Raw genomic sequence first — 17,707 nt, 5'->3', positions numbered from 1 at the left:
AGGGGAGATGGTTGGACTCGATGACCCCAAGGGTCTCTTCCGACCTAGATGATTCTATGATTCTATGACTTTGAATGTACTGACTTCTAACCAGGTACTAGAGCAGAACGTAAGCCCACAGGAAAAGCTGAGACTGTCCCTCCACTTAGCCAGTTGTAACATGAAGTGTCGGGACCCCTCCACTTAGCCAGTTGTAACGTGAAGTATCAGGACTTTTCTAAGTTCTGAGCTGGAGAAGCAACAATAAACTTGCTTCATGTGACAAATGGCTCTGCTCTCACCAGAACTAAGTCCCCGTGCTGGTACACTGTATAACATCCATGCAGCATCTGCTGCGAAACCCCACTGGCAGATGCCCCTAACCTTTATGTGTTTTTGACACATTTTAGAAATGGGGCGAGCTGTAAGTGCAGAATAAATTAATAGTTTCTAAGTGGTTAATCCTAGAGTCCATAATCATCTTATTTCACAATACCTTCCCTACCACAGCTGAGCTGGTCCCCACAGGTAATAACGACTGTCGTATAAATGTCAGACAGCTCTGGAAGAGGATTTGCCCCATGCACAGGAGAGAGTTACCAGAAAGCCAGGTTTTGGGGCATCTTTTTCCCACCCATTCTGCACTATGCTGGAGAGCAATAGGATAATTGTCTGTTCAGTATTAAAAAATATCTTCTATAGCACAGTACTGCCTAACGTGTTACCATATCCTTCCCCCAACACTTGTTGCCAAGAAATTGCATTAAAGTGGAGGTTACACTCCATGTACAGTGCCCTCCCATGTCATTCTTCCTATTCTCTACAGGTAATATTTGCTTTTTATTTCCCTAAGCGAGGCAGGATTTTACCAAATTTGCCTCCTCGCCCTCTTTATTTTATACACCAGTTCTTCTACCCAAATTTCAAACACTTTTTGGGCCCTGTTCTTGCTGAAGGACTGGTAGATACCAGTTTTAATTTGCCTCCTCGCCCTCTTTATTTTATACCACACCAGTTCTTCTACCCAGATTTCAAACACTTTTTGGGCCCCGTTCTTGCTGAAGGACTGGTGGGTACCAGTTACCCTTCACTGTTCTGAGCAACTTATCTTTCCTCTCATTATTGCCTATATATTTGCACACTGCATGTTACTGGTGCACATGCTCCCCAGTCTCTGATTAGAGCTGGTTGGGTCATTCTTACAAATCATGCATTACAGGAATTCTCTTCCTTTAGTAAATTATTAATGCTATTTACAAAACGAGCAGTTTTATTGCGGCTGATTATATAATATGCCTAAAATACATTGTTTGCAATATTTTTTGCCCATCAATCATTTAATGAATTATTCAGAAATATTTGTATTACTGTCTCTGCCACTGGTTATTTGGAGTCAGGGAAATAGATAAACATAGTCTTAATATATTGCCCCTCAACATGGACGTGGGCTGAGAGACAGGGGAGGCATTGTGGGTTGCTTGCTGTGGGTGTTGTGGGAAATACCTACAAGTAAAAAAAGAAAAGAAAATGTAGACAAAAGAAAAATACTAAGATTAGATGCTTGTGATCTTAACTACAGTGTGACTTCTCTCTTTCCCCTTTCTTTCGGAGAGGGAAGGTGCTGCAGTTCAGTAATGAATTTGCTGTACACGGAATCCAGACTGAATCTCCAGGAGAGGGAGACAATGAATAGGCCCGTAGGAAGGATTGAACACCGATGTCAATTAAACCAAAACCATGAAATAAATGAGGGGTTTCAGTGGTTGTTCTTCACAGCCACTTCAGTTTGGTATGCAAGGGAATGCTTCCGTTTTATTGCAATAGTAAATTTCAGAGCACAGAGAGAGAGAGAATATTGGCATTTCAATCAAGGCAGCTTCACGCACACACACACGCAGCCCACTCAACTCTGTGTTGAAAGCTTTATGAAAGAAAGCCTGTAGGATATCCAAGAGATTACTTACAAGATTCTAAGGGATGGATTTTTACGAAATCCTTATAACACAGCCTGGTGCCCTTGCTGAAGTGAATTTGAAATATGCCCCTGAGCTCCTCAGAGTCTGCAGACAATGCTCACAGGTATGGGGGTATACACGCATACCTACATTTATTACAACAAACAGACATGCTCTTGTTTCAAATACAAAGATAAGGTGTCAATCTTGGAGATTTTAAAAAATCAATGGTGTTTGTAGGGGCTACTATTAATTTTCATTACCCCATCAGTCATTCAGGAAACAAGCTTTGTCTCTGTTGCTTTAGCTTCTGAAAAGAGAAAACAGTCGTTGCACAGGAATATGGGGGTAGGAGTGACAGACAAAACAAGGTTTTAAATTTCCAAGTAATCAGAGGTTACATCATTGTATGTCTTAATATATTCCGAGAATTTTCTTGAGAAGCTAATATTGCATGAGGATAAAATGTAGTCCTCAGCACATTAGTAAAATATTTATATGCTACTTTCTTTCTTGATAGAAAAGAAAAAAATATCTATTCCACATGCGCTAAGATGATTCTCAGAGGACCTGCATGTTTTCCTTGGCCAAATTATTATATCAGGCTCTCTTTAAGAAACTGGAAATGCCTTTGCCAAACATTGTGATAAAGGGTGCTCTCAATAGGATACGATAGCTCACCAAAAAAAAAACCACAAAAACCCAAACAAATCTAATTAGTTACATTATTCAGAAAAAGACCCTAAAATGTGAATTTTTCATAAAGTTCTGGGAACAGAACTGACAGTTAATTTCAGTTTATACCATGTTTATAAATAACAGGAATAGACCTTGATATTAATATTCCACAGACAACTGATAATCTAAAACCTTACAATATAATCAGTTTGCAATTGCCACATAATTAAAATTATAACACAGTTCCCATTTTGAGAGGTATTTTTCATCTCAGGTTTCTCAGAGGAATTGATATCTGTACGAGAGTGAGAGAAACGAGTGGAATCTGAGTTTAGGAAGAATAAAAGGATGGAACCCATTTCTGTAGAGAGCTTTTTTGCTGTTTCTGTGCACAAATTGCCTCGAATCAGCTTCCCTCATATTTCATCTCCTGTAACTTTGACTGCCTGTCACATTGCCACGGAATTTGGTTCCCAGCCTTCAGGTGGTGTTGATTTTGCTACATAATTGCTGCATTACTTGTAAAATGGTTTAGTCACAATTAGTCAGCAGATGCATTGAGCCAGTGGCAAAGGTGTGACTTCATTCATTTCACAAAACAAAAGGATAGTTCAGAGCTCTTTTTTTTTCCTAGTTCTTTGAAGAACTTTGAAGCTCTTTATTGCTATTTAAAATATGGGCCAAAGCTGCCTGACGTACCCCACTGATCCACTCTGCTCATTGCAGCTTTTGGATGAGCAGAGAGGCAGCTTCGGACTTCTTTATTGCTATTTAAAATATGGGCCAAAGCTGCCTGACGTACCCCACTGAGCCACTCTGCTCATTGCAGCTTTTGGATGAGCAAAGAGAGGCAGCTTTGGACTTTGAGTGTCTGAGATGATTACTCCAAAGTCAGGGCCTGAGCTTGTAACGTGACCACTGATGTTTTAGCTTTCTTAAAGACCTAGCAGGTCTTCTGCTCCTGAAAATTTGATGGGAAAGTTCACCACCTCTGTGATCCTGCACGGAGAACTGCGTTACCCTGAGTGCAAACCCATAGAAATCAATAACTACCTGAATAGCAACGTGCTTCTCAGCATAAGTCAGGCTGACAGACACTGATCACAATAATTCAGTGAAAAAAAAAGTACCTAATGTTACTTGTTTAGATGATTGTTTATTGTTGGGTCAGATGAACTGCATTTGTTTGTTCCTGAGCAAAATGCAATGGCAAAGTACAGGCAGGTAAATGCATATAAATATATATAGTTAAATAAATTTGGAGTCATCATGAATAACCATGCTCAGTCTTTTCCAGACTAGTAATATTCAAGATATGCCACATGTATGTTTGTCTTGTTTAAATGTCACATTCCCTGTTCTGTCAGCTGCATGGCACCTGCACCGATAAGAACTGTGAAAGGTGAGTGTATTGGTACCTGCAGGTCTGAGAAAGTGACCCAGGAAAGTGGAAAGATCACATTCAGGGGAAGGCAGGAGAATAAATTCCTGAGCATTTAGCTACATGTCATCACCCCCAGGTGACTGAGAATAACTCAGAGCCAGAGCTGTAAGCAAAATGTTACTTGCTCTTCCAGCATTGGTTAAGAGGACTTAACCAACTGGACTGGAGGGGTTCAAGGCCAGGTTGGATGGGGCTTGGAGCAACCTGCTCTGGTGGGAGGTGTCCCTGCCCAGGGCAAGGGTTTGGAACTCGATGATCTTTAAGGTCCCTTCCAACCCAAACCATTCTATGACCATATGACTGAGAATGGGAGAAAGAGAGGTGCTGAGAGAAGGGAAAGTCACTGCCCAACTGCCCTGCCAGGGGCAGTGCAGTAACATCTAACACCCCACCTGGCTGCAGCAGCAGTTGTAAGGTAAAAATGGATAATAGGGGCGTAAAAATGGGTAATAGGGGCATGAAAATTTTGCCATGCCCAGCAATACGATGTCCTGGGCAACTGCTTTGTCTCACCAAGCAGGGCCCTCCTCAGAGAGCTCCGGTAGCAGTTTACAGGTGCCAATGACTCTGCAGGGGGCTGTAGCTCCCCGAAGGAGGGAGCCAGCCCCCAGAGTATTGCTGGGTCCCAAGAGGCCCTGCGGTGCCAGCTCACTGTCTTCCACGTCGAGGATATGAATTGCCCAGCAGCCTTTGTGCTAGCACAGCCAAACAACCGATTATCCGCCGCAGATACGCCATACATGCTGTACTGGAATTGTTCACAATCCACATGCAATTCAAAAGCCACCATTTAACCACCCTTGTCATAACCTCAACCTTTCAGGAACTGTGCATTGTCACTGAAACAATTGTTTTCTCATGGTTTCAGGTGCCAAAGAAATCAGCGCGCTCCACAAGTTTTATGCCTTCTAGCAGTTCTATTCACTTCAGACAATTGGATCAGCATTGTACAGCTGCTATTCCTGCAGTTTTTCATCATTTGCCTGAGTTTATACAAGGGAGAAAACAGAGAGGGCAATTCGTCTCTCAGCCAAAGGAAAAGAGCTGGCATTTCTCTCCCATTGAAGCAACACAAGTGTGACAAAAAGTCTGTGTGATTTGAATAGAGATGCAATTCACCGGGGAAATCCGTAAGTAGAATACAGTGTTTTCCTTGAACCGATTGCATTTACAGTAATTATTTGCATATTCTGGGAAATTATTATACAAACACAAAAAAAAGCAGCTCTGCATCAAAAAAAAATGTAACCAGTGAGGTAGAAAAACCTTTTTGAAGGATATCTGAGTCACAGAGCTATGGGGTCCTGATTTATTGTACACAACCAGACTTATCACTGATATTAAGATTTCAGTGATAATGAAATTATGATTCAGCTACGCAACCAACAAAGTAGAATTTATTACATTTTCTTGTCCTTATCGACATAACCTTTTTCTGTTCATGTGGAATTTAAAAATTTAAACGGAATGTAAAAAGCTCACTCTCAACACGTTGAAGACAATTAGGAGTATCCCTTCCCTGCTTCTCTGTTGTATGTTCTAAAAAAGATAGTGCAGTCCCACATTACACCCTGTTTTGTCAGCATTCCTCTTGAGCTGCAATGTGTCTATGGCTCGTTTTTGATCTCAGACATACCATCTTTTTTGCAATGTTAGGAGTTTTTATTGCAGTTCCGGCATGAAAATGTGGATTACATCTGGGGACAACAAATTTCACTCATTTGAGGAGTAAACCAAGGGAAATGACAGGCAGGGAGGAACTGCATTGGTGTTAATAAACTGCACCCTCTGCTCTGTTTAGTAGGCAACAGTTCCGTTGAAGACAATTAGGAGTATCCCTTCCCTGCTTCTCTGTTGTATGTTCTAAAAAAGATAGTGCAGTCCCACATTACACCCTGTTTTGTCAGCATTCCTCTTGAGCTGCAATGTGTCTATGGCTCGTTTTTGATCTCAGACATACCATCTTTTTTGCAATGTTAGGAGTTTTTATTGCAGTTCCGGCATGAAAATGTGGATTACATCTGGGGACAACAAATTTCACTCATTTGAGGAGTAAACCAAGGGAAATGACAGGCAGGGAGGAACTGCATTGGTGTTAATAAACTGCACCCTCTGCTCTGTTTAGTAGGCAACAGTTCAGAGTACAGTTTTTCAGACTGCAAGCTTGGCTTCCCTGGGGACACCCAAAGCATGCCCAGGGAAAGCAGGAGGGGGAAAAAAATGATTCTTTTGCTTAACCAATTCCACTTATAATTCAGGACAAGCTAAACCACTGGCTGTCCACGGAATATTCAGGAAAGGTTTCCTTTTTTTTTTGCCAGGATCTGAAATGGTAATGATTCTGCAAGTAGGAAAACTGCCTTGTTGTAACATTTAACTGTCAAAGTTCTGTGCCTTGGTAATACAGGGGAAGGAAGAGGCAGAAAACTGTTCTCTCCCTTGAAAACACTTGTGTGAGAAGTAATGGCAAAATGGTTATTAAGATTCCTGTGGTGCTTTGAAGTGAATGTTAGACATTTACCCTTGATATATTCATAAATTCCTAGCTCTTTTCCATATTCTTCCATTTTCTTCTGACATTAAATGAGACACTTTGACTCAAAGTGTTGTGTAATATTATCGTATGTTATTAAAGAAGAGAGAAGTGATTTCACAAAAACAGCAAAGTGATTCCTATATATTACTTACCTTCATCACAAGAGGGTGACAGGGTTTTAATAGCAAATTGCCTTAATATCCTGAATGAAAGGTGTTACACAGAAATGTACGTTTATTGCCATGCCCTGGTAATAATCATTGATCCTAGAGGCTTATTTTAACCCTGTTGTTTAATTTAGGGTCATTATAGTCTCCTGTGCTGTGAGCTGCAATATTTAAAGCCTCATTAAGCCTATGACCTTGCAGTTAACCTGTTAGCTCACTGTTTTCTTCTCTGTGGTAGGTCTGGAAGCAAAGGATTTAAGGCCTGGAGGTGACTGTATGACTATTGCAACATGGAGCCAGCAGTACACAACCCCACCACCCTCACGAAAAGGAAAAATGCAAAGAGAGACAAGATCAGGACAGAGAGGTAGGCTGCATGTGAGCATGAGTATGTCTGTCTTGTTGCTGTTGCAAGCAGTCCTACCAATGCCCTGTTATTCACTATACTCCAGGAAAACAACCAAGAATCTGACCAGGCAGTAGAGCCACATACCTAGAAAAGATTACAGACCTGACCCTAGGCAAAATACACATTTTGGGAGGGACTTAGGGTTTAAGGCTCTTCAGAAACTTTGTGCAATGTTTGGTGACAATGCATGTGCCACCTTTTTAAATATTGATGGGTTTAATTCTCCTCACATTTAAATAGCTTACTCTTTTCCATTATGTTTTAGTCTTGTTTGCTACAGAGAACAAGTGAACAGTGACTTCCGTGTTCTTGAAATTCATCCAACTACCATCCATCACAATTGAGAGCTGTGATTTCTTAAAAGGATTGTATTACTCCCAAAATTAAAGCCAATGAAACATGGGTCTGCCAGTGCATGACAATAAGTATCATATCATCAGAGAATAACTTACAGTGTAAACAGTCCTCTGCTCTGGGCCCTTCACAAGCCTAAGCTCAACTTTGCCAGAGACAGCAGTACACAGCAATAGAAATTGCCCTAGTGAGAATGGGATCATCCTGCCCCACAGAGTAGCCTACACATAGCACAAGTCCCAGCTATATAATCAACCACCCCTCATTAAAGCTTGAGATCTTGAGGTGTCTTTGTGCATTATAACGAAATCCATTGGCTGCTCCTGTCAATTTGGGTTTGAAGCACTGATGAGTGAAAAAAAAAAGTGTGTAATAATGATCTGAATGGGAGCAATGCTTTATCTGAAGCGTTATGTGCTGTAATAAAGGGGTAAAGGAGCATCCCTTGCAACTGTGTTCATACATGTTACTTTTGGCTATTGCTCATGGCTGACTGCTTAAGGGCAAACCTTACCACTACGATGAAGCTAACAGAAATCCTTTGTAATGATATCCCAAAACCCCATGGTATTTCTAAGCTCTGCATAACTGTATAATGGCCCCTCTGGAATTCCAGGTGTGCAGGGAATAACTGCTGAGCCAAGCATGTTCATGGCTCAGAGGTACCTTTGCTACAACTGGTAGCATAAACCTAAAATTAGATAGTTTTTAATCTTAGATACAGTAGTGACAAAATTTACAATGGGTCACCAATCAACTACTACTGTGTTTTTCACATTTTCAGGTAACTTTTCTTTATGCTGCATAAGTGCCAGAGACATTTTGTAGCCTGCGAAATATTTTTGATCATGTTTTGATCCTTTGTCACGTATCATTACAAAGCTTCACCAAAATACACAGACACTGCTTTATTTAGAACCTACATAGGTGTGGAAAACAGCCACACCCTGAGGCACTACACCTCACCTTCAAGCCCTGCCAGCAGCCCTGTCAAGGCCACCAGCACACAACCAACTTGTCTTCAAGTTACAACTGCACTTCATAACCCAACAACGCTGCTCAGCTGCGTACACAGTATGATTCATGAAATTATCCACCCACAACTAACAGATAGGAGTGGGAATAGGAGCTTTTTTCATTGTTTCTCATGGTTATAAGGACTTACCTTAAACAAACATCTGTGTGGAATGATCAGCTTTGGTAAATGTAAGACATTTAAACATGCTCTGGGTAACCCTGACATGCTCTAGGTAATCCTGCTTCAGCAGGGGAGTTGGACTAGATGATCTCTATGGTCCCTTCCAACTCTAAAAATTCAGTGAAATTCAGTGAAACAGAGACAGTGTGAATTTGGGAAACTCAGAGTGCCCCTGAGCTATGACCTGTGCATCTTTTCCAGAAGAGCAAGAGGCTGAGGGGACAGAGTGCAAGATGATAAGAAAAGAGTTAACCCAGGTTTAGTAGTGCCATTATGACAGGTCATGAGGGGTCACGAGTTTCTGTTGCTAGAAGGCTTTTCTGTGACTATGCATTTGTGCATTCAGCACTGGTGCCTGTTTAAAAAAATGGCAGGCCTAGTTAAATAAGCCTCTACCAGACAGGAGGTGAAAGTGATAGAACTGGGCTAGGAAATCAGCAGTCATGGACATGTATAGGAACTGCTAAGGAACAGATGTGCACAGTTCTGGCCATCCAGAGGCACCAGTGTTACTGGTCATCCACACATGCCAGTTTCTACACAAATTTGGGTTACTTGGCCATTCATACCTTAGCATGCAACTAGCGGTGACCATCCGAGAAGGGCGACGAGCAGGAGGACAGGCCATCTCTCTGCAAAACAGAAGGGAGAAGGGGAATGAGAGCGCTGTGGCTGCGAGTCCCAGCACGTAATCCTTCATCTCTCGGTACCTGCAGTGTTAAGGACAGGCTCTGCTGTCATCCTAGGCTCTGCTGTAATGAATGTCACCAGCCATCCGTGGGACAGGAGGTGTGGGGACACCTGGCAGTCACCGGGAGTGAGCGTGGCACCGACAGGAGGTGTGGGGACACCTGGCAGTCACTGGGAGTGAGCGTGGAAAATGGCCAGCCCAGGAAATGGGGAATCAGCCTCTCCAGACAAGGAGCAAACGCGCTCCCTCTCAGGGACCCGCAGAAGCACTCTGTACATGAGGACGTTTACTCTAACAGGAGGTGGCAATTTGGAATAACATACAACTGGAATACAAGGTTGGTGTATAGTATGTTTATGAAAATTAACCAACTTTACACTTCTGGTCACTAGCCAAACCCATCATGCACTGAAAAAACCACCTTATTCTGTTGTATTTATGTCAAAAGGATATTGCTGTCTTCTCTAATCGAAGCAAGCAATGAAACATTTGGCTCCTGCTGGCACCTTTAATCTTAAAAAGCACTTATTAGTGTAATACCTAAATCTTGTAGACGACAGCTTAAGAGCATGATATGGGGAAGAATAACTAACAGTTAAATAACTAACTTTTGATAGAGTAGTAGGTCAGTAGGTTAATCTGTTAATTCATATGTCTCAAAACAATAGGAACGTTGGGTAAGATGCGGAACGAGAGATAGGAACTATGAGCCAAGACCAGCTCAAAACCGCCTGAAACCAGTCCTGCAGTTTGGATAAGTCCCTATGAAGATCTGGGTCAGTGAGAACAAAAAAAGGTAACTAGCGGTGAGGAAGAGGAGTCTCCTTACTTCATCATTGAAACCCCCGGCGACCACCACCAGGAGGCACTGCGCAGGCGCAGAGGGGCGGAGAATATGGAAATAGGTTCGAGAGACTAATTTTAATATGAAGCGGGACGGGACATATGTATAGGAGTCTTGCAGCATATATTAAATATGTATAAGTTAGTAGCATAAATATGGAGATTTTGGGTTTCGAGGGCGCGCACAATTTGGTGGGACTACCCCGCTGTGCTGCCCGGCGCTGAATAAACATACCTACTTTACAACTTGTGAGTTCCGCACGTCAGGCACACCTGACACACAAGGTCCTTGAGGATTCAGCAGCCAACAAGGCAGGCTTTTTTTAAAAAAAAACCAAATTCCACAAATTATGACTGAAAAGTGGACGACACCTCTGTGCCCCGGGGATAGGAGTTGTGGAGTCCCTTTCCGCACGTCAGGCACGCCTGACACACAAGGTCCTTGAAGATTCAGCAGCCAACAAGGCAGGCTTTTTTTAAAAAAAAACCAAATTCCACAAATTATGACTGAAAAGTGGACGACACCTCTGTGCCCCGGGGATCAAGAGCCTTGAGTAACCCGCTCCCCTCAGGGATGGCCTCAGGGCACTGTGGAAGGCCTGAAGCGCCACAACGGCCCTGGCTCCGGAGAGCCGGGAGAGGGGTTCACGCTAATGGCTCCTTCTCCCGCCGGTGCCCGGCCTCCTCCACCGCCTCGAACTCCTCAGCGAGCAGCAGGACCCAGCAGCCCAGCCACCCCGTCCCGCCTCCTTGAGGAGGATTCGAGGCCGCGCCCGCCCTCAAGATGGCGGCCCGCCTCCCGTCGGGCTCTGAAGCCGGGGGCTGCTGGTTAAGATGGCGTCTGTTTCCCTGCGGCCTCTGCGGAGCTTGCCCTCAGCCAACATGGCTGCCGCTCCCTTAATTGCTTCCGACGGCGGTGAAGCCGGTTTGCCCTTACTCAAGATGGCGGCCCCCAGGGAGCGGCGGCGGCGGCCTGAGGGCTGTGGTGAGGAAACGGTGCGCGGAGCTGGGCTGGCGGCGGAAAGCCGGGAGGGGAGAGGCGAGGGGAGGCGGCGTGTGCCGCCGGGTTGGGGAGAAGGCTCCCGGTATCGCCGCCGCTTAGGCAGCCGGCCGTGAAATGGCGGGTCGGGCCCGGCCCGGGCGCTGAGGGCTCGGCGGAGGTTCGGGCGGGCTGTGGGGCCGGTGGGGCGGCCGCAAGGAGGGAGGGAGGGAGCCCGCAGGCGGCGGGACTCCGGCCGGGAGCGGCTTTTCCTCCGGGAAACGCGGCGTGGCCGAGCCGCGGGGTGGCTCTGGCGGCCCTCGGGTCCCGGAGAGCCGCTGGTGCCTCTGCGGGAACCGGCGTTCGTGGGGGGTGAGGATTCCCGCCGGTGCCGTGAATTTGGTTGCGAGCGGCCCCTTAAGATTTTTTTTCTGTGGAAAAGGCGAAATAATTGGCTTGTGTCTTCTTCCCTCCGCGGTAGAACCAGCTAGTTCTGTGTTCAAAATACACAGGGAGTGTTTCTGCTGAAGGGTTTGAAGACGCTCAAGCGTTTGGCACAACAAAAAAACTGAAAATGGAGGGTGAAGGCCCTCACCAGTGATTAACTCTGCAGTGTTAATTGTGTGTGTGTAACAACGCAGCGTGTGGAGCCTGCACGGGGCTATATGTCAGCTGCTGTTGGAATCCAGGCACAAAGTTGTTGCTGCCTGCTCTTTGTCTTCTGCCAGCGTCCCGAAGTGCTAATTCGGCATGTGTGTCACAGCCCTAAGAAGGGAAGAAACTACTGCCTTAAGTTGTCCTCCCAAATGGCAGAAGTTGCTTATACTGGTGACGATCCGACTTTCTTCTCTTGACAGGTGCACCCTGATGGTAAACAGCACCTGTGTTCCACGTGGGAGTGAATGTACAGGTTGAATAATCAGCTCTTCTCTCCAGAACTCACGTTTTTTGCCCATACTTCTGATCCGACGCTTAGCAGGAGGGACTTCTGAGAGCTTCTCAGGACTTTTCTCACCACGTAAACGGAGGCCGTAGTTGTCGCTGCTGTTATGTCCTGGCTACAAGTTGCCGTCGGCCGATCCAGTGAGGATATATTTGATGAAGATGCTGATGAGATGTATGTGCTACGGAAAGAATGGAACAGCACCATGAAAAGAAGACTGAAGGTATTTCTGTAACAATGATTTCATCGTCTGTTTAACCCTCTTTGATTTACCGACACGTACCTTGATATACGTACGGCTGATTTAAAGGGAAAACTTAGGGTGGCTGCCTAAAAGTTATTGTGGCTTAGTTTTTTCTGAATGCCAGGAAAATGTAGCAGGGATTCACATAAACTCCATTCTAGTAGTTGTCAGAGCAAAGTACTGTTTTACCAAAAGGCATTGGCTTTCTCTGTACAACCGTGTGTATTTGTAAAAGGCAGTGCTATTTGCTTCATTCTTGGAATTATACCGCTGGAAAAGGTAAGGCAGCACAGCTAAACAGTGCTGAGAAAGAAATATGTTTGGGTCTTTAAAGTAGAGCTCTTCACCCGTCATATTTAAGACATGTGACACCATGTTGGAACCACAATTGGATGTTGCGGGTCTGGGTAGTTCTTTGGCTTATTTATTCTCCTAGTGAAAAATACATTTTAGGAAAGCCAAGCCCTACGTTTTCTGCAGCCCTTCCCTCCCTGGAATTCTACAGGGAACGAAGCAAGTATGTAAACTCATGTTATTTCAACAGACATGTTATCATTCCGAACGGGGCCAGTAGGACCCGTCTGCTTATGGGTGAACAGCCTTTGGCTGAAGAACATGAATGGAAGCTGTTGTGTAGGCTGTTGATGGGGAAGGGTTTTACAAGAGAGCTGTTGTATTATTCTCCAAGGAAAAGTTTCTTGCATCTGAGTCTCTTTTAAAAGTCTGGTTTTCTTATGGGGCTGTTTAGTGTTCTTACACAAATCCCTCTGGTACTTTATGAGTCCATACTGCAAAATCATAAAATGTTATTGAGCTGTACGTTGGGCAAAATAAAGAAACACTCTTGTTCCTGGCTACTTCTCTAGTAAGGCCACCAGTTTTCCTCTCCGTGAGCAAATAGAAGTTTTCACTCTTACAACTTGCAATTTTGGTGTTAAAAAAAGTTAAGAATTACATACTAATATGATTGGAATAGAAGGAAGTTCATTTTCATTACATTCACTAGCTGTTTCTTGCAGAAAGCAATCCCAATGTTATGTGTGTATGTGACTCACTTCCTATCACCGTCTTTTTTCCCTTGTAGCTCTTGAATTGAGTGAGATCCAGCAAATAGAGTAGCAAGGCTCAATAATTAGTTTTGTGGAAACAGGTACATGGATTATGGATAGGAAAGTATTTCTGCTAAAGGAATTGTTTTGCAGCCTCCCTATTTTTGAATGTCTAGAAAACTCTATGACGTTGTCCTTACAGGAATTTTTCACGTGGGACTTGGTCATCACAGAAGCAAGCATGCTTTTCTGCAGATAAATTTTTTTTGATGTTTCTAAAAATACTTTTGTCACTTTCTGGCCTTTCTGTGGATCCTTTTGGAAAAGAACTGGATCTTACAAGTCAGTAAATCATAAAGCCTTGCAAAAAAGCATGTTTTGGTTGGGCAGTAGGGGCGTAACTGGGAGGATATCCAAACCTAGGAGCTGTAATTTAAGAGACTGAATACTTGTCCAAACTTTTTTATTATGAAATTGTTATCGGTCAGATTTTTCACATTGTGAACAACCTGTTGCACCACTCCTATTTTAGGAAGGCTACAGGGATGGAATTGAGGCTGGGAAAGAACTTGCACTCCAGGAAGGCTTCAATCAAGGTTATAGACACGGTGCTGAGCTGATGGTGACTTGTGGCCAGTTCAGAGGAACCCTGAAGTAAGTTACAAACTTTTTAAGGTTGTATGTCTGTGGAGGGTGTGCATGGAGGGAGTGTGCATGCAGGTTGTGGTGTGTTTTAATTAAAAAAAAAAAAAAACAAACACCCAAAAAGGTGCATTGTGAACCTGTCCAAAGTGAGCAACCTGAGAATTTTCAGGTCTTGAATACAGGGAAGTATCGTGGGTGGAGAGGGATCATTCTCAGAAATCGTCCTTCAGTTGCTCTTGGAAAATCATTTGAATCTACATCTTTAAGCTTAATATTCCGATCTACTGCTTTAATTTCCCAGAAATTGTGAATGAAACCTATATAGATTTATATGGTATAGACATCTTGTCATGTTGCTGTCTCCCTTCAGCCACTGGAAGTCTGTGTGGATACATGTAATTGCTTTTTTGTTTTTCTTTCTCCCCTTTTCAGTGCTCTCTTATCCTGGTGTCACCTTAATGGACATGATTCTGCCTTAAGTGAGATAAATAATCTTCTCGATGTGATTGGAAAGCATGAAGAAGATGTGCTTGAGTATCTGAATTCTATTGAACAACAGCCACACCTTGGACAAATTTTAGATTCTGTTGAGGACATGGACCTTAATCACACAGCTCCTGCTGGGACAGAGCAGGAGGAAGTTAAAGCTGGAAGACACAAAGACGTTGGCAGCTTTGGTGAAAACATTTGTCGAAATAATGGTGAGGTTGGTTCCTTGCAGTGCAGCAAGGCAAAACTCTGCACGGATCCTGAAAGGTCAACCCTTGCTTGGGTTAAAAAGCAGACTATTTGGCTAGTGGAGCAACTGGGCTTATCACTGGATATACTCCATCACGTCCAGCAACTAGAACCTTAGTTTTTCTGTCTCGTGGTATTTAAAATTACCTCAAGAGGATTCGATTCTTGGTTTGTGGACCATGTACAGGCTGAAGCATCAATTATTTTTAGGGAAATCTGATTTTGGTACTTCCCAGTAGAGGTAATTTCTGTAAATCTTCACCATGCTTTGGCTCCTGGCGACCCCCCATCTTGCTTTCAATCTTAAACATAACTTCCACAGAAAGGGGAAATTACTTTAAAAACTCCACAAAGATTTACTAAACATTTTTCTGTCTGTGTCAGAAGCTAGCATTTCACCCTCGCTTTCTCTCTGGCAGCAGTTTGGAAAGCAAGTCCCTTAAATAGCTTCTAAATAGGTCCCCTCTAATATCTGAAAAAAATAAATGCCCAGTGCTAGGGAGAAGCTGTTCTTGCAGAAAAAGCCACTGTTGATGATGTGCTAACTCTATGCAAAATAGAACAGGATTTGCTGCTGATGTCTAGAGTGCTGTGACACTCTAGTTGCTGTATAAAATATAGGAATTTTTCACCTTTTGTCAAATTCTTCCTCTTTTGTAACCACTATGCAGCACCTTTTCAGAGTTAAAAACTATTTTTTTTTCCTTGTACAGTTGTATTTATTTCCCTTAGGCTGACCACACACTATTATCTTCAAATGTGGAATTACTGACAATTCCATTGTTTTACTGTCCGACCATGTGCTCTTAGCCTGTTAGACCACACTGAACATATTTCCAGGCTGATGAACCTTGGTTAGTTTTGTATTTATTTTGCCGGTCCCTCTAGCCTGAACTCTTTCCCTCATTCCCATAGTTTTTTTTTCCCCCAAAAAATCTTCAAGGAAGCCAGGCCTATTCCCCTTCTCTTAAAAGCACGTTGTTAGCCACACGTGTGTATTTCTGACAACTTGGTATATTGTATTTGACTCCTTTTCCTGTTGCTTGCCTTACCTGTAGCTGCAAATTGCTCTGGTCAGGAAGTCTTTTTCTTTGTGAATGCCTGTCTCTGTTTTGCACCAATTAAACTGACTTGCAGTATGTTAGGAGTTTACTTGTTTAAGTTGCTTGTGGCTTTCCTTAGTGTCTGAGACAAAGCAGGTCTAGACAGAGACAAACTGAAATTTTGATCAGCTGACTTAACTATACTTTACAACTGTTTTGTGATTTATTTTTTTTTAGACTTTGAGGCCAGAAAAAAAAAAAGGCACCAATTAAACTGACTTACAGTATGTTAGGAGTTTACTTGTTTTAAGTTGCTTGTGGCTTTCCTTCGTGTCTGAGACAAAGCAGGTCTAGACAGAGACAAACTGAAATTTTGATCAGCTGACTTAACTATACTTTAAAAAAAAAAATCACGGAACAGTTGTAGACTTTGAGGCTAGAAAAAAAAACTAAGGTAAAAATTACTTGATTTTCAGAGGCAGAGTTTACAACTTTCTTAGTAAAGGCTCTATTATCCTGCCACGGAGTTGATAGACTGTAAGTTTGGCTGCAATTCAGCCCCACCTCTGCTTTGGGGGAAAACAGAACTGCAATTAAGAGTCCTTTATTGAACTTGTTTTTGAAGTAGTGGACAAAGAGGGCTGTCTGCATTAATTAAGTATGTTAAAAAATTGTTCATACAAATTTCTTTTTTTTTTTCATTTTATTTAGCATAATGCTGACATGGATAAACATTACTTTTCTACAAGTGCATGTGTTACGTTATACCTCTATCACATTAGACAAACTTCTTTCATACTGTGGTAGAATGTGGTGCAGACAAAAATAAAGGTCACTAGAGCAGAGTTAGACTTCCCAAATTTGGCAGTTTAAAAATGCAGAGTCAAGGGTATTACTTCTATGTATTTAATAGTGTGCAAAAAGGAAACTCCATTCACAAATTACTAAGTAGACAGTGAGCTTGCCAAGTTCTCTCCAGCTACTTCTGCAAAAGCAATCTACGCCAGGGAAAATACTTCTTTCTTGTTTGATTATGAAACAATAGACTGTGTATTTTACTTATCTGTCATAACAGCTTCTGTACTAGCCGTGGAATTACTTTCCTCCGCTCTGCACAAAGCTTCTGTGCTTACTGTGGGGTTACTTTTTTCCACGTTATCACCCAGAGTTTCCAGTTTGGCTGCAGAGAGATTTTCTTTTGGGCTGTCTGTAATACTTGGCGTATCTGTCACTACAGAATCTTGCTGACCAGCCACAGAAAGGCTTTCTTCAAGACCATTAGAATCTGTAATGGGCTCAAACGACGATTCAGGTTTTTGTTTCGTATCTGCTTCCGTGTCTTGCGTTTCACTATCAGCTTTCACCTTGGCAGCGTTCCTCAAAATAGCTCTCATGACAACTGGGACTGACATGCAACTGAAGGAGGAAGTGAAACGTTAGTCACTACTACAGACTTCATCCATTCTTAAACTTCTTTTTTTTAAAAAACAGTGGATGACACCTGAATGACAGGTCTGGTGAAAACCAGCCCTGACTCCTTGCAGCTTTCTGCCTTGTACAAGCTAATAGATGTTACCTTGTAACTACAGTATGACTGCAACCTGTGCTATGCCAGAAACATACATTGACACAATGAAATCAAGTGCTGGATCTAAGATTTAATGGTGCAAAGCAGCTTTGATAGAAGAGTGGGAGGGTTTGATAAAAAAGAATAAAAAAATCATAAGGGTCCTTTAAATGAAAAGCTAAACTAATAACATTGAAACATATTCATTTGTGCCAAGTTTTTATAATTGTAACTTTCATGTTTTG

At 42.9% G+C, this 17,707-nt stretch overlaps 1 protein-coding gene across 1 annotated transcript; it reads left to right on the top strand.

The window, feature by feature from the left end:
- The first annotated feature begins 11,687 nt into the window (after nt 1-11,687).
- YAE1D1 (Yae1 domain containing 1) lies at nt 11,688-15,991 on the top strand. Its single transcript, XM_014958462.1, has 3 exons — nt 11,688-12,399; nt 14,002-14,123; nt 14,547-15,991. The coding sequence occupies exons 1-3, from the start codon at nt 12,283-12,285 to the stop codon at nt 14,968-14,970; spliced, it is 663 nt and encodes a 220-aa protein (XP_014813948.1). The 5' UTR covers nt 11,688-12,282; the 3' UTR covers nt 14,971-15,991.
- Nucleotides 15,992-17,707: the final 1,716 nt, after the last annotated feature.

Source organism: Calidris pugnax, unplaced genomic scaffold, assembly GCF_001431845.1.
Source record: "Calidris pugnax isolate Ruff unplaced genomic scaffold, ASM143184v1 scaffold377, whole genome shotgun sequence".
NCBI classification, from domain to species: domain Eukaryota; kingdom Metazoa; phylum Chordata; class Aves; order Charadriiformes; family Scolopacidae; genus Calidris; species Calidris pugnax.
Note: the sequence above shows the minus strand (reverse complement) of the source record. Positions and strands in the feature narration are given on the sequence as shown.